The 17985-nt window shown below is 35.4% G+C and overlaps 1 protein-coding gene across 1 annotated transcript in view; it reads right to left on the bottom strand.

Moving 5' to 3' along the window:
* Positions 1–17985, bottom strand: part of USH2A (usherin) — a 372550-nt gene that overhangs the window by 309140 nt on the left and 45425 nt on the right. Inside the window, exons 9-12 of the mRNA XM_058020039.1 lie at positions 15573–15768; positions 14666–14796; positions 5175–5370; positions 1318–1959 (exon numbers count right to left, since the gene is read on the bottom strand). Coding sequence (XP_057876022.1) covers positions 1318–1959; positions 5175–5370; positions 14666–14796; positions 15573–15768 — 1165 coding nt within the window. The remainder of the gene's footprint in view (positions 1–1317; positions 1960–5174; positions 5371–14665; positions 14797–15572; positions 15769–17985) is intronic.

Here is a 17985-nt window from a genome sequence, read left to right as displayed (position 1 = left end):
TTTTTAAATTATTTCTCTTTTTACCAGGAACTATTGTGGGACTATTCCTCTGAGTGCCATGTAAGCTTTTCTACAAGCCAGCCTGTTCACACTATCAATTAAACCTTTTTAAACCATTTAGCTCTGCATAAACCCTGGCCTTTCTTTCCCAAGGACAAGGGCGGTCACTGACTCAGGGAGCCTTGACATCACTCCTCTGCCGATCTCTGATTAAGTGGCTGCTATAGAGGGTCAGCAGGTCAAATAGCACTGGAGGAGGAACTAAGAAAAACAGAATGCTGCCTTATTTATTAGTATATGTACCTAAAATAATTTAAATGAAAGCATTTTAAAAATATTTAATGGAGGTTAAGCAGCTTTTTTAACCTCTGTTCAAATTATTGAATGGCATATTAAAACCAATGGAGCTATAATGTACCTTTTAATGTGACCTGCTACTTGAATAAATTGCATATGTATTTAATTTGAACTAAATCTATCTGCTTAATATTATGATGAAGGGTAGGTTAACGTTACCTATAGTTTCACTTTACCCATCTACTTTTTAAAACAAAAACATTGAAATATAACTACAGAGCTCCCCACTTACAGTGGACTTTTAAACTTTGTTTAAAAATATGGCACAAAATCTTGAACAAATATGTAGCAAACTGCAAATATCACCTACTTGTAGGGCCAAACTGTAAGCAGTCCTTGTACAAGCCAGCACAACCCCAACACAGCAAGGCAGGTGAATGCTTTCTAAGTGGCATGTTTGCCAGCCTCATCAAAGTTTAAGCAACCATCTCTGTGCCCCCTGCCATGCTCAGCTTTATGCATGAAGTGCCCTTCCTGAAGAGCATGCACTCTGCCTTCCAAATCCACATTTTCCATTATGAGGATAGGTGCTGTTCATTAGATTATGCCAATTTACCACTTTTTCAGGGCTTGGGACATGATTATTCGTATATTTTCTCAATATCCAGAAGTAGCCTAACCTTATTTTGGGCATGTTGAAACTGAAACACAAATTATACAAATTATATCTGAAAACAGAATAAATATTTGGTGGTGATTAGGAAAATAATGCTTCCTTCTCACTCACAGAGTTAGGAAGAAATGGAAAAATAATTATATGACATATATACATATAATACATATACATATAATATATATACACACATATATACATATAATATATATATGACATATATATATATGATATATAAATATATGTCAGACATGAAGCTGTCCAAACACATACTAAAAACTGTAAAAAAAGATAAAAAACAAAGCAAAAGTTACTACATCAAATCGATTGTCTTTCTGTTCCCTTACCTGGTTTACACTCATCACACCTCCTCCCCTGGCGCTGAGGCAGACAGACACACTGCCCAGAAAGGTGGTCACAAGCTGTTCCTGCCAGCGTGCCCAGAGCGTCACAGTGGCAGGGCTGGCAGCCGCGGGCGTTGCTCATGCTGAGGTTGTACGTCTGCAGCATGCACTGACTGCACCGAGGGCCAGTCACACCAGCTTTGCAAGGACATTGTCCTGTCGCTTTGTCACAAAGCAGAGAGCCATTCACTGTCCCTGCCTTCTCGCAGTTGCATGGCAGACAGAGGAAGGAGTGACCCTTCTGCACTCTGTGGTACCCATCCAGGCACTCATCGCAGCGCCTTCCCCCGATATTTGGTTTACATGCACATTGCCCCGTCCTCGCGTCGCACGTGGTTCCCGAAATGGACCCTGCAGCATCACATTCACAGGCCTTACAACCAGTTACATCCAGCCCATAAAAGTTGTCCACGCAGGTGTCACAGAGAAGCCCTTTCACTCTTTCTTTACAATTGCACTGCCCAGAGAGAGGGTTGCAGAATTGGCTCACTGAGCCGTGGCTGTTGCACCAACAAGGCTCACATCCATCTTCATTAGAATATCTGAGAGCTTTAAATCCAAAATTGCAACTATCACACCTCAGGCCTGGAAAGAGAAAAGGAATTAATACAAAAAACCCCAAATCTTAAAAGCTATTAATTTCATTTTTTAAAAGTGCAATTACACTACAATGAAATAAAAAAAGAAAGGGAAGACTGATTCTTCGCCAGCATAATTAACAGGAGTGACGAGTGTTTACTTTTCCAATCTGTTTCAGTAGCAATGCATTTCTGCTGGTCTCTTAATACAATTTGAGATAGTTCTGCAAGAGATTCTTTGTAACATTTCTAAGACAATGCAGAATTAAGCTCTTTGTCTCCCAGAACAGCACCTGTTGCACAATCAATGCCTATGTGAACTCTTCACCCTATACTGCAGAAATGCAATACACAGAGAATTGCACTAGGCTCACAATCTGTTCTGATAATAGATTTATACATTGTATTAAAAACATTAAATATACACTGAGACAGCATAAGTTAGACTAACTATAACAAATTATTTGCTTAACACCATACTTCAGTTCTATCATTGATTGCATTTATGTTAGTCTTTATTGTTAGCCCTTACAGAAAGCAGAAAATGTTTTCCATAATCCAAAATGAAATATTTTTATCTAAATGTATGATTTAGTTAACTCCTGCAGTACATGAAAATATAAACTGTTTTCTTCATGCTTCATCCTGTAGTTTTATTAGCTTTGTTTTCAAAGTCAATGCTTGCTTTATCCCTGCCCCAAGGGATGGCATTTATATGTTAGTTTATATAATGTACATTACAAGAAAGCAAACTAGATTATTATATGAAAAATGCAAATTCAGTTACGTATTGTTCCCTTGCAGAGAGAAAATCCTTCACTATGAAGCTGTGACTTAATTGTTTCATATAGGAAAATATAAATACAATATTCCAGCAAAATACTGTCATCATTAAAAAAAAAAAAACAAAACCACAGAAAAATACACCTAGCAACTTACATGTTGAAAAATAAAACTAAAAATGGTAGGGAATGAATATACATATATGGATAAAAACTCAAAATCTCCAACAGAAGGCGAGTTCCTTTAACAGTGATGAATGACTCACCTAAGGCATATCATTTAATTTCAATAAGGAAAATAAAAAAGGACCACTATTGCTGCAAATTTTAAAAATAACTGTATTGTTAACAAGAATTATGACTCATTTTGAACTATTAAAATTGGTCTACATGGATTCATATCATATCAGTTTTTAAAATATGCGCAGTGCTTATTTGAATATGCCATACATATTCCTGACAGGTAATCTATTCCTAACGATACTGAGGAAGGCCTACAGGGCATCACATTCAATGTTAACAAGTACAGGGGAGTTAGCACGCTTGGCATTTAATTCACATTCTTCTACCTTTTTATTCTAGATGAATGACCTACTTTAATAAAATTATTGGTGCTAATGTATTTTACTGGTGATAGAATCATTAGTAAGATTTAACAGTTGTGTTAACTCTAACAGTTCATGTTTCATAACATTGCAGTCCATAGTTGCATTTTTCTGTTATTGTGTTTGTTTAAAGAGATGAAAATGGCAACAGACAGATTGCTCTAAAAACCAATTTAGAAATCCAAAGAGCAAAGTCCCCTGGTAAAGTTTGCTGCACACGTTTCAATATACAGAAGCTTATTTACAATTGGTTTCGAAAACAAAAAGAAAAAATAGAATCTAGTCTGGAAAGAATTAGGTCTTTATCCTGCAAACAAACACTTGCAAAAGTACAACCCCCCACTATAACTACAGATAAGTACAGAAAGCATAGATCCACACTTGCCTTTTTTTTTTAACAACTATTTCAGTGAAAATAAAAACAGTTCTTAATGTTTTCATCAAGGGGAGAAAATATAATATGTAGATAACCAAATATGTGAGAACCAGACTGTGAATTTCTTGTCTGCCAAACTGCCACCGAATTAAGAAGTGTTTTCACAGGTTCAAATGTAAAATGCAGGCAATGAATATATAATTAAGAATGCTCTGAAGTCCTTTTTCTTGAAGGTAGAAAAAGGGCTTAAGATGCACAGAGGTTTTCTACTCTTAACATCCTTTCATTGTATGAAAAATACAGCATTCCGCAGGAAAAAAGGAGTGAAACTGTTCAGGCTTCAATCTGTTTAGAGCTATTTTCATTATTTGTTGTTATTCTACATTTTCTTCTAATTTCCAAAAGCAAGAAAGACAACATTACAAATGAGTCAACATTCACAAGTGAGGGTATATATAATAACAAATACATTAACGTGTACTTGAACATTATTAATGCAACCCAGAACCTGGTTAGGGTGAGGAAAAAATAGATTACTAATTCTGTTAATAACAAAGCAGAAGAGGAATTTTTCTTTTTGAGACATATGTATAGTCTGAGACATGTACAGTTACCATGCAAGGCTCACTTTATCAGGAAATTCTCCTTGCATAATATTCCCATACATCAACATTTCAAAGTGTATTATATATACTGTGTATTTTGGGCACTTGATAAATTTTGTCCTTATGTGGCTGTGGCTCCCCTCAAATATGCTGGAAGTAATAAATTGCTATAATCAAATCTAATTTCTGAAAAATACCTGTGGGAGTAACAAACAAAAAAGCACGTCTTGTAAAAAAAATGATAAATAACACAGAAGGTAGCAGTTTGTTATAATCAGCTTGGCATTGAATTACAAAATTAAAATTATGTGGCCCTTGATAACTAACCCTAGCTATGTACATGATCTGTGGAATTATGTTGACTTATTTTGCATTTCATAGGAACAGTTCAAAGAAATATAATAGAAAAAAATTGATAGATTTATCACAAAGGACCCTGTAGCACAGAATATTTTGAGAAAAAATCCATTTATTTTGGTCTATTAAGGAAACTAGCATGGAAACGATTTGCTTCGAACTCATTAAGTACAAAACATGTTGAAAAAGTGCTAATTTCCTAAAAGAAACATCTACACAGTAAGCAAATTACATTATTTCTGTGACTTATTAGTATGGAGCTATGTAAGCTAACATAGCTACGCCATAAAGAAACTTCTAAAGGGTTGATTAAACTAAGCTTCAAGCTGTAGTTTGATAGAATTATTAAATTAATAATTTTTCAACAGTTAATTTCATTCATTTTTGCAATCTGCCTTCAGCAAAGAAGCTTTCTATACCTTTCATTTAGAAACCAAGTGTGTTTTATTTCCAGAGAAAACAAGAAAAATGGCTCTGAACTCTTGCATTACACATACCAATAACATTTGCTTTGCACTTGCACTGTCCTGAATTTTGGTGACAGGTAATATCTCCATTGACTGTCCCAGAGGTATTACAGTTACAGGGACTGCAGCCATCAGGGTTTGACTGTTGCAGATTGTAGAATCCTTCCTGGCACTGATTGCATTGTCTGCCAGACACATGTCTCTTACAATTACACTGGCCTCCAATCTAGAAAGATACAAAATATTATAGAATGATGAACATATCTATTTTTAGATGATACATTCATTAGCAACAAGAATGGGAGTGTGAGTTGGGGGGAGAGAAAATTTTAAATGGAACAGAAAAAAAAATAAGCCTGTGAGCATTTTTTAATTTGTTGAGAGAGAGGAAAAAAGAGAAACATTGAACAGAGTGTAACTATTCGACTTTTAAATAGAGGTTAAAAGCCCTGTTCTTTCAAAATAGAAGGGAAAAAGAAGTGAATAAACAATGCAGCTGTATTTACAATCTGGACAGAGAACCTGCAAAAAATATTTACAAAATTGCATTGTAGATATGGTGACTTCTATTAAAAGGAATAATTTTTTCAATCACAGTAACCATAAAGAACAATCATTTTTCAAAGGTCAAGTTCTTCATTTTTTGTTCTGCCCATATGCTTATTTATTTTAGTGAAAATGTTAGTTAAATAAGAATGAAGCTAAATTGAAGGTTTTCTTTTTTTATTACTCATCCAAGGTACATTTCCTCTCCCTGTAGTGAAGGATGTCATCCAACAGTTCAGCAACTGAAACCCTCTCCCTCTTTTCTTGGTTCAGCTGGGATCCAAACCATTCCACTTCAGTGGGGGTATGTAAAGGTCCTCACCCTCTCCCTAAATGTGTAGCACTGCTATTCAGAAGGAGCTGACACATCCTTTGTTATGCTCAGAAGGAGCATAACATCCTTTGTTATGCCTGGACCATCATCTGGGAGTACGAGTCTCATATCTTGTGCAAGATGAAAGGGCTCCTGAAAAGCTACCTCTGTTTCAGACCTCTGAAAGCCAGGGAAAAGCCCCAGTCTCTACATTCATCACTTTCCAATATGGTGGGGAAACCAACCACAGGGAAAGGGCAACACCACAGGGATGGAGAAACAGAGACATCGGTTAATGCACAAAATAAAAACAATCCTAGGCAGTCAAAGCAACACAGACATGGGAATTGGCAAAAGGTTTGGGATTCATGATCAACTAACTTTTCTAACTGAAGTGTTCTAGGAAATGCAGAAACAAAGAAACTGTATTATAAGGAATTTACTTTGGCTCAGTCCAAATTTTCTTTGGGTCAGTTTACTTTTTTCAGTGCAAATAATTAAAATACAAAAAAGCACAATAATTCAAAACCAGTCTTCATCTATGGCATCAACAACTGTAGTTCAATGTACTTTGCTTTTAATTAGCTACTGAAACAAAAATTTCTCTTAACAGGAGCCTTTTTCATCTTTAATCCATGAGTCAAGCCAAGCTGAAACAACAGGAGAGACAAAGTTACTGGCAAGTTCCAATTAAATACTATCATCATACCCTCAAATTTAAAGTGAAGCTCTAAGCTTTATTAATACTAAATAGAGTATTTCAACATCTAAAAGTAAATTCTCAGTGCAGGAACTATTGAATAAAAGTTAGAGAAGTATATACTCCTACCCTTTCCTCATAAAAGGATTCTGTAGTCCATAAAATCTCTTTAATATGACTTCTTGATAGAGATCTATTACTGATGTAGCAGCCTTATTTTTTCAGGAAGATGTAGATATTAGAAAGGCAGGACAACAGCAAGTATGAGAAGAGTTAAAAGACCACAATAGCAGAAAACACAGCAATAAAGATTTTCAAGTTAATTCCCTTTTAGACTGGATTTGATCTAGATATTTAGTGTATTATAAGAGACCCAGTCATGCATCACAGCCATTCATCAGAGAACTCACATGTGAAAAGCAACTTTGAGTTTAATCCTAAATGAAGAAAAATACCCAGCTTAATGCCTAACTGTAAAAGAAAAATTTTTGTGCTCATGATTGCAGCATACCCAGGTTACACAACAGCACTCAACTCATAGTCAAAAAAAGCTTTGAAGTTACTCCAAAAGCTACTACAGGAAGGAAAGCATTACAGGTGAAATTTCGTCTTAAATAAGTGAAAGAAAGATCAAAATTGGATAGCTAAATAAGAGAGGATAGCCATCACCAAATGTTACAAACTAGATCAAGACAATACAAAAATAAGCATTGAATAAGCAACATGCCTAAAGCATGAAGAAAAAAAAATAGAATTTCAGAAACAAAGGAAGACTAATCGAGAATCAGGGCAATAAATAATTAGTGGTAAGATTAGCAGATTCACAGTGGACATTGGAACACTTCACTAAAAGAGAAGTGCAACATCAATAACAGGCTATCCAGAGGGCATGTGGAATCTTTATTCCTAGAGGTATCAAGATTTATCCACACAAAATCATGACTGATTGGATATAGCACTGATAACAATTCTGCTTGGAGGAGAGCAGATGATCAACTAATGCTTTTATGATTATGTGTAGCATTCAGGAAAGAGAACCACAGCAGAGATCGCAGAGGAAATCTTCCACGGCTCTTCACTATGAAAGAGGTGCTATCTTTCTATCAGGAATGATTTTTAAGACTGATTTAAAACCAAGAGGTCAGAAGAAAAATATTTTAGCAAAATCTCATCTGCTGAAAAGTGACTGCACATAAGACTCAAGTTCTAGGTGAAACAAAACATAACATTACTGAAATACTTAATAATTACTTAAACCAACATCAGTAAAAGAGGAATAAAATTATGTCATTCTCCTTAAAAGGCTGTAAGGAAGTTTCTGAGATCTACATACTAGTAGGCTTTTTTTTTATTATTACTGTACATTCTATTAGAAATTTAAATTCTATATTGGAAAAGATTGGTACTTTTTTCCCAAAAGGAAATCATGCTACATGATACTACTGCATTTCTTTATGTCAGCAATATCTTAATATATCACATACACTGAACCAAATGCATGATCAAAAAGTCAAATTAATTTCTACATCAAGAAGTACAAACTTAATGCCTGGGAAAAACCAACACTGACTACAGGTAGAGAGTGATACGTCCAAAATTAGCTATTACCACTCAAGAAAGAAGCTGTTAAAGCTGCTCCATTTCCCCTACAAATCATTTGGAAGCTCTGAAGCAGTTAAAAAGGCAATAGGAATACTGTGATTATCAATAAAAGAACTGAAAATTACACAGGAAATCTCATTTTGTCATAAAAATCTGTTTTGTATCAACATTTTACATAATTTGTGTATCTGGTTACCCTCTATGAAATAAAAAGAGGTCACAGAGTGAGTAGAATAAGCAAAGATAAAAATGAAAAGAGACTAAAAACTATACAGTTTGGAAATAAAGGACCGAAATGAAGGGAATACGTGGCTACAGAATCGTGAGTCTCTTACTGAATGAATACTCTTTTTTTTCCCCTCAAGTTATAAGACAGAATACCAAGGAAATTCTAAGGAAGTAAACTTAAAGGAGCTACTTGCTTAAAAAATTTAGTTAGGTTAATTCCATATGTGGACACCAAACATGTGACTACTCAGATGGAAATCCTAAGTTTAGCTCAGGTAGCCCTAAACCCATAAATAACTGAACTTTAAAAAAGCACATCCCAGCAGGATCACACTTCTGGAAATCAGAGAAGATACTGTGCTTGATTAGTCTTATACTGAGGATAATTTGATTTAAAAATTAGAAATATAGAAAAACAATGTCTTTAATTTCTCTGTACAGACAGAGAAGCACCAAAATAATTTGTGAAACACTTGACAACGAGTATTGTTTCAAAGAAGTCAAACAAGCTGATAAATGTTTATAATGCTGCAGAAATAGGTATACCACAGGTTATAACATGGAACTCTACATCAAAATGGCGAGAACAAACTATTTCAATAACTACATAAAAATCCAAGTAAATTACAAAGGGAAAAATTGTATCATTATTATTTCTATAAATTGTATCATTATTATTTCTATAAATTTGGCTTACTCTGGAAAATATGGTATCATTGAAAATATTGGTAGCAATGAATAACTAGAGAGTTTGTTAACCAGAATTTCACCAGTTGGTCACTGGAAATATTACTGAAACTTCCACCCTTCCCCAATTCAAGTGTTATGTGCCACTTAAAGAAAAATATTTCCATTTTCTATGACCAATGCTGGTTATAGAAGAGCAGAAAGGATTCTATTCTACTGTTACTTATGCCTGAGAAGCCTGGTTATGACCGAAATAGACAGCAGACACAAACAGACTGTGTATTAACATGACCATCTTGGTACCAAGTCACTGATGGAAAATAACTGACTGGATTGTTCACTCTGGAAATTAACCTGGCCGAGCATTACTACCAAGTGGTGGTGTGTCTTGGGGCCTCATAATTACAATTGTTATTTGATACAGAAAATCACCGATGCTGAGTTCACATGTATCCCTTGTGTCATTTATAATTTACATGCAAAACACACATTATTCTTATATCCTCGAGTGTAAACAGTTACAAATGGAATGCTAGCAATCTTCTCCTGCCTAAACCACAGCTGCAGACTTGTCCTTAATCAGGAATCCAACCACTTAATATTTCGGAATTTTAGCAGTTCACCTGCTTTAGACTCTTATGATACCACTCTTTAACTGGGGGACACTTCAACACATTACATCTAGAATGACAAGTTCAAAGTGAAGCCTGTTCAGCAACCCTTCTGTAACTAGGCTGATACACAGACTTAAAGAGAGATTTAAACAACCAAGACAAAGGGTGACATATTCCAAAGAACTACCTTAGTTGTTCACTAGATTACAGCAAACTGTGTAACCATAGCACTCACCTAGTAGATATTCAACATGTACATATCATAGTATCAGAAATGTAACTTCTGACTCTTTGAACTCTTGTTGTTATTGTAGAATAACAATAAATATTGTTATTCTATAAAATGAAATTTACCATAAAAATCATTTGCCTAAGCCCTTCTGAAAGTTAAAATCAACTCCTTTGTCTTGGATATGCTTGTAATTTCAAATTGCTATTCTTTGGTGTCTGTAACAGAAGCAACATAGTGTCAAAAACATATAATCAGAAAGTCTCTCCAATTCTGGACAATAATGCAATATGAGGCTGGATATTAATAAATTTTAAAAAGCTGACATTTGAAGTTTCTTTTTCCAAAGTTAACTTCTGGTTTTGAAGCCCAAAAAGTCCTGAAAAAAATAACATTTTATAATTAGCCAAGTCATTACTAATTTCAATTATTTACTCTCTACCACAGCAGAAGTACCTTCCCTTGACCCTCTGCAAGTTTCAGCGCATTGCAAGACTGAGTAGTATATTTAGGTCTGGCATGAAATTCTGCCATCACCAATTTTGCAATTGATTGGTACCAATCTCAACATTCTACCTTTCTGATATAAATGCTAATCACATATTTCTCACTATCTTCTTACTTGAGGCAAATCTGGCAAGGACCCCAGCATCCAGTTGTCTGCAGTCTCAGGAAGGGGAAGCAAGGGGGTTGAGGACTTCTCTTTTCTTTTCCTTTCCTCCAGTTTAGGAAATGAGAACAGTACAGTGTGCTGGCTGACACACATAGGTTAATGGTCTGACACCAAATACCTGAGAGTATTCTCGGGATGTCGGCTTTGGGAACTGAAAATTGAATAAGCAGCAATAATGAAGTTCCTTTGCACTCCCCTGATATCTCTTCTTGTCATCACATATGATGACTTTCAAAAGTCAGTAGCTTTCTACTACTTTTGCACAAAACATAAAATGAGGCATTTACCCTCTGCCCACAACACTCCATGGGGTGGGAGGGGACCAAATCCCACAAATAAACTCTCGCTGAAAATCAGCATTTCCACGTTATAAAATCCATCCAAAATAAAGCCATAGGATTACTGAACATAAAAAAGCTAATTTTTCCTCACTTTAGCAATAAGGTTAAAGGCCTCCCATTAAGGGAAACCCAGATTCAGAATACACAGCATTTGATAACCTGACTTTTTATGGACTCCTTTACACACAATATTTTTCATTGACACCTTTGCTTCTTTACATGCCTTATTCTCTTTGGTAAATCTGTTGACTGAAATCCCCTTAATGAACTGCTTTAACCTGTGTTCTTTCCCTTGCAACACATATTCCATTTATTTATTTATTGTCAATCACAATAAACAAGTTGAAATCCATGTAGATATATAAATAAAGATGGGAAGGCTCATCCTAGTTTTAGATAAAAGAATTAACTCAGAAGTGAAAATAGAAACAGAAATACTATATTCATTTTGTGCATATATATATATATATATATATAAAATTTTAAAAGCAGTATTTAGTGAGTGTGCAGCAAGGTGAAATATGAAGTCTGTTCAGACAGTTACTCAGAAGTACTGAAATATGCTTTCATGTGACTCTTCAGAGAAAACAGTAACATTTTGTTCATTTTCTTGCCTTAGAGTTTTACTGTAAAATGAGACAATACAGCAGCCACTCTGACAGAAGAAAATCAAGTCTTTACAACTCGAAACAATACCCTCTGCAGTAAAATACAATTTCCTCACAACAACAAGTACATGATACATATTTATTTGGATGTTAAGGGTAATTTTTTAAAAATCAGGAAAAGCTGAGTGAGATAACTAAAGGTAACTAGATTCACTGAGACCAGAATGTTACTTCCAGAGACTAGGTAAAGGCAATAGCAGCCCTTTCAGGCTTCTCTAAAAAGAAATGCCCAGGAAAAGAGTACTTGTTTCCCCCAGCATTATGTATGACATACTATAACAGAATCACAAAAGGACCACAAGCTGCCACGCTTGATAGCATACGTAAGCTTTTGTAGAGAAGTTTGGGTAAAAAGCAGTACAGGAAAATGAGTAAAGGATTTTGGTATGAGAGCCAGAAAATATTAATCTCCAACTAGAACAAGAATGATCACGTCAGCAGTATTCTGGTAGAACTTTCTCAAGTGTGGATTGTTAGGGATAAAGGAGGAAGGCAACCAATTCTTTCACTCTCCTAAGGCTCAAGCACCTCTAACAGTTCATCTGGACTTTCTGATTGTTTGAAATATTTCATGAAAAATGCTCACAAAGACAATGTAACCATCTTTTCTACAATGACTAAACATCAATAACTAGCACAGAAGTGGAGAAATTTTATCAGGCTGCAGCAATTCTCACTTGTACTCACCAGTCTCAAAGGAAAATCTCACTCTGCAAAAACACCTAACAAACAGCTTGTGGGTGCACTGCTACACCACTCTTCAAATTCCACCCGTTACAGTAAGCCATAAAGTCACAATTTTGAAGTTTTACTATGATAGTTCGCACTTTAAAATACAAAGTCTGTATTTCAAAATACAAAGTCTACCCAGGTCTGTAAGTGGACGTGATCTTTGGAGGTATGAAAAGTGAGAAACGCTACAAGGGAGAAATTCTCTATACCGACATGCATTTCTCACCAAGGGCAGAGTGCACAGGTAACAGAAGAGGCATAAAGTTTTCATGATCAGTCCAAAGAACTGAGATGGGAGCAACTGTGTTGCAGTCAGCTCTTCTACACATCTTGCAAAGTATCAGCATGAATAATACTTCATTTGATGAATGAATGTTCTTTCTGTGTGATTCAATAGATGAGACTGTTTTGTGATTCAAGGGATTAATTTTGGAACGCTGTACCTCTGGGAACTTAGTGACTAAAGTGGCACTTTGCAAAAAGAAAAAAATGTTGATGATCTGAAGAAAGTGATGATTTATGCAGTAAAAGTGTATTCTGCCCCATTTTTGGCAAATTTCCTTGAAAATTATCAGTGTGATGTGACAATTAATTTTCATGAGTAGGGTCCTTATACCTTATGATTCCATCTTCCACAGGTCAAATTTGGAAACACTTCCTCCAATGATGCCTTCCTATTTCATGTAATTCATTTCAGCCTTTAGTCCCCAGCCTTATTAATCTATTCTTTAATGCCTCTCAATCATTTCTCCCTGCTCTGCTTCTACTGCAGCAATTGATGCTTTATTGAGCAATACAGTCTCCCCCATTTTTCCCATTTTATCTCCCCGTTCGTACTTACATAGTCAGGCATCATCAACATTCTTATATATGTAAGTATAAAGCACTGATTTCTGTAAACTATTGTTGCTCTGATTATTAATCACAGTTAAAGCTGATTTAGGTTAACATTTCACCACAAACCCTGGATACATAAATTAACATTTGCTTTCATTCCTCCTCTGTCTCGAAAAAATAATTCTAACATGATACCTGTGTTTTGCAAGCTTTCCCCCCCCCCACTTCTGTGTTACTCGCAGAGTGTGTTACTTCAGAAGACTGAAAATTATAAAATAATTTATAATACAGCACACTATTTTAAAAAACGTATTTTGCTCTATTTGCGTTTCATACAGAATATGTACCAATGTATGAGTTCTGTGAGGTGTACTGAGCCAAACTGAGCACATATCTGTACAACTATGATGGTAACTGAGGATGAAAATACAATAGGATCCACAAGAGTTCACTGTTAAATAAAATTCAGTGACAAGAGACATACAATGAAAAAAGCCAGAGATTACTTTACAAATAGAAGTGTGGGAAAAAGAAGAGATAGGAAAAGTGGCAACAAGCTGAAGAAGTTCTATCACATTTACCCACAGAATAAGATCTACCTTTACAATAAATTTCAAAACAATTACTTCTTCCCTGTTCCTAACAAAATTTACATTTTGGCAATGGACAGGACACGTGTGAATAGAACACAAACCACACTATACCTTTAGTACATACTTCAAGATTTTAAACACTTTTCCTGGGTTTTTTTCCAACATGCATGTTTTAAAAGTTACAGATAGATTTATTATTGGACTAGACAGCTTGCACGACAATGAGGTCCATTGACTTTAAAAGCATAGCTGACGAGCTGACGGTGTTCTCAGCATCACTTTGTGGGTTTCTTTTATTTTTAATGGACTTCATAAATTAAAAGGGAGATTAATCCTTGTCTTATTATAGGGAAAAGTAGCTTAATTTTAGTTCCATTTCAGGCTCAGCTTATTGCCTGAATTTTCAAAACCTTTCAGAAACTTTAAGACAGTACCAAGACCTTCAAAAACACTCAAAACCTAGATGTTTCAACATTACTGAGTGCAGAGGTAGCCTCCCAAAACTACTATTCATACAATATTTTTTATGTCTGTTTTTGATCTAGATGAGTAAGTCTTCAGCAGTACATCTCAAATTCCTCTTTGTTCTCTCAGCTTTCAAATGTCTGGTGTAAGTCAATTATCATTTTGAAAAGGCTGGACTCCAGTATTTTTTTAGTATAGACTAGTTACCATCTGAAAATACTTTGTAAAATTTTATGCCTGTCTACCCAGCTGATTAAAACATTTTCTCCCTTTTCTCTATTAAGGCTACTTACATTATCACACAGGAGGCTCTTATTTTTGGTGCCTGTTGCGTTACAGTCGCAGGGTTGGCAAATGTCAGTGGCTGAAAGATCTGCACCTGCTTGTCTGTAATGGAAATCCTTGCACAGCTCACAGTTCCTTCCTGCATGAAAGAAAGGTTATGCATTATGGCTTCCAATTCATTAAAATTAGCTGTATAATTCAAAATTAAAGACTATTCCTTTGAGAGAATTCTATAATTTTCAGGACGTCCATTTTAATGCACCTTTCATCTCTACCTGCCAATTTAGTGATCCAGAGCATATGAAACAATGAACCTGTTACAAACTATGTTTTACTCCATTAAACTTCCATCTGTTATATAATACCACACTTATATAAAAGCTGTGCCATGCAAATGCCTATACATTTTTTTTTGAAAAATTGAACCTGAAACTTTTCTTTATCTTTACTAGATAAAGCCAAGAAAACTGAAATAGAAGAGAATTTTTAAAGTATTCAAATGTACTACCAACATTGAATAAAGAGATTTATTCAATAAGCAAGAAAGTGACATTAGAGAGAAATTTGACAACCTTTTTAGATATTGTCTGTTAAACTGGTCCAATAAAATTATATTTTGAATTTAAATACTCTATCACATGTAATGGGAATAGCCTTGAAACCATATATTTTAATTATTTATTTGAATGTGTTTTGCATTAAAGTTTTTATACAAGATTGGATTCAATTTTACAGTATTTTCCCATGGCTTAAGAGTTGACACCACTGTTGTTACTGCACTATCTGAGTGGTTTAAAAATACATATACATGAGAATTTATTGGACTGTCAGCCATAGAGCATTACTAATTTCAGCTGACACAAGATTTAGTCAAAAAGGAGCAGCAAAATAAACAGTCCATTCTCTTTGACTTACCAGCTGTGTTGTGCTCACAGTTATCACAAACTCCACCACCGCCTCGGTGGTGCTCCTGAGGAAAAGGATCCATTGCTAAGTCATAGTGGCAGCTTTCTGCATGGCCATAACACTGACATGGTTTGCAATTATAGGCATGGACTTGGTCACCTGGACGGAAAGGCTTGTCATTGTACAGTGGCAAACAGCGATCACACTGAAATGAATCAGAAGGAAAAGAAAATGCTGCTTCTCAGACATGAATATTTCTTCACCTCACAAGTTTACTAATACAATCTCCATGTTCATATTTTTGTCTATGTGCTTTCCCCAGTTTAAATGTTAAAAATATTTTGCTTGGAAAAAAAGTGAAAAAGCACAAAGGGAAATAACAAACCAAACATTTTAATTATTATTTTAACATTTTCAAGTAATTTTAAAAACAGAGTACCAAGGAAAGTGAGCAGAAGAACAACATTTTAAGAATTTAGATACTCAACACAGGCTAATGTACTGAGATTCCAATTTACTTGAACCTTTAAAGGTGCAAAACGGTGCTTGGTATGTTTATGGCACAGAAGACATTCACTTAATCCATACATTTGGATGCATTTTAAACAATGACTGTTCTTGTAGTTTCTAACATTGTAATAACTCTAGTTTGTACTACTACTATTTGACCTTGAGAGTGAAACAAAAGAAACAAAATATATTGTAATCATAATTTCTGTCCTTCAGAAGGAATTTAAATGCTTCAAAATAAGTTGCTTCTGTTACATATTTGGGCAACTATTTTCTTTTTCGGGTAACTTCCTTCTTAATCTTGAGAAGCATGCTCATCTTTCTTTAGGGCTGTTATTCCAAATAATATTATAAATATTTTTTACTTTTTAGTATGTCTGTATCACCTATACACTGAAAACTAGGAAATTGCATTAAGTATCTAAACTGTTTCACTCACAGCTGGTGCTGGAAAAGCATCATTTGTGTGTAAAACAATCTGAATTAAAAACTTAAGATAGTCCAACAATTGCAGACCAGTGACAAACAATAACAAAAGACACTTGGGAGAGAAAATTAAATTACAAGAATTTATCTATTGAAATTTCATTTGAATACTAAATAAAAAGTAAGCAATAAGATTGCAATAATAACTGCGCCTTTTTCTAATCTGTTAAAAACAAACCAAAACCACACAGTATCACCACAGTGAGAGACAAAAGGAGTTTTCAGGATGAAAATTAGCACGGTTTCACTTGAGATCTTGAACTCAAGCCTTTGTTTATCAGAGCAACTGGTGCCTAATTGTGATTATCTCACTTTAAGTGCACTAAGGGCAACACCTTGACCATAACTGTTCACAAGTTACACAGCTCTACACTATTCAAGTCCTTCCCTCAGTTACATCCACATCCCCTCTCTCTCCTCATTGAGAAAAATCAGCATTACACAGCACCCAGCAACACGAGACAGGAGGGTTCATTCAGGCATGGCACAACTTGGGAAGCACAACAAAGAAACAAGCTACCAGCCAAGCTATCCAGCTCCCGCAGCTCCCTCCTCCCAGCATGCCCACGGAAACATGTCCTCCTTGAAAGGAAAACAGTGCAGGAATAGCTATCAACCTGCCAGCCCTGAGTTTCCATTTGTGCATGGCCAGCCATACAGCAGCTGAAAGCATTCATCATCTCATTTCAGATTTAATCTTGGATCAGTTACTTATGCACACCTGTGCTTGCACCTATTGTTAAATGACACACAGGCATGAAGGAGTATGAGAAAAAGATGGCATCTGATTACATAGCAAGAAGCCTCTTTGAAACATCTCTTGTTGTGTGACTTTTAAAGCTTTGACAAAACTTTTAAAAATCATAGAATTACTAGGTTTGGAAAGAATCTCTTGGAAAAGATCATCAAGTTCAACTATTAACCCAACACTGCCAGGCTCACCACTAAACCACATCTCTGAAAGTCACATCTACACACTTTTAAAGATTTCCAGGGACAGTGATTCCATCACTTTCCCTGGGTAGCCTGTTCCAATCCCTGGCAACCCTTTCAACTGAAGAAATTTTTCTTAATATCCAATCTAAACCTTCTCTAGCCCAATTTGAGATTCTTTCCTCTTGTTCTTCACTTGTTACTTGGGAGAAGAGATTGACTTGCCCCCTCTACAACCTCCTTGGCAAAAAAGCAGTCATTCAGAAGTTGGCAATGAGTGTGAAATATTTGTTTTTCTAGTAGTTGTCACACCTGCATGCAATAAAAATGGGCACTGTACCCCCACATCACCCTGCTGTTTGTCACATCTTTATTAGGTTAAGAATTGCATTTAACTTCCAGACCTCCAGGGCTGAACTTTCATGTTTGGTAGCACTATGATGTACATGTTGCCATCTTCAGATCTTCATTCACCAAATCTAAACTCTGCATT

Source organism: Melospiza georgiana, chromosome 3, assembly GCF_028018845.1.
Source record: "Melospiza georgiana isolate bMelGeo1 chromosome 3, bMelGeo1.pri, whole genome shotgun sequence".
NCBI lineage: Eukaryota > Metazoa > Chordata > Aves > Passeriformes > Passerellidae > Melospiza > Melospiza georgiana.
Note: the sequence above shows the minus strand (reverse complement) of the source record. Positions and strands in the feature narration are given on the sequence as shown.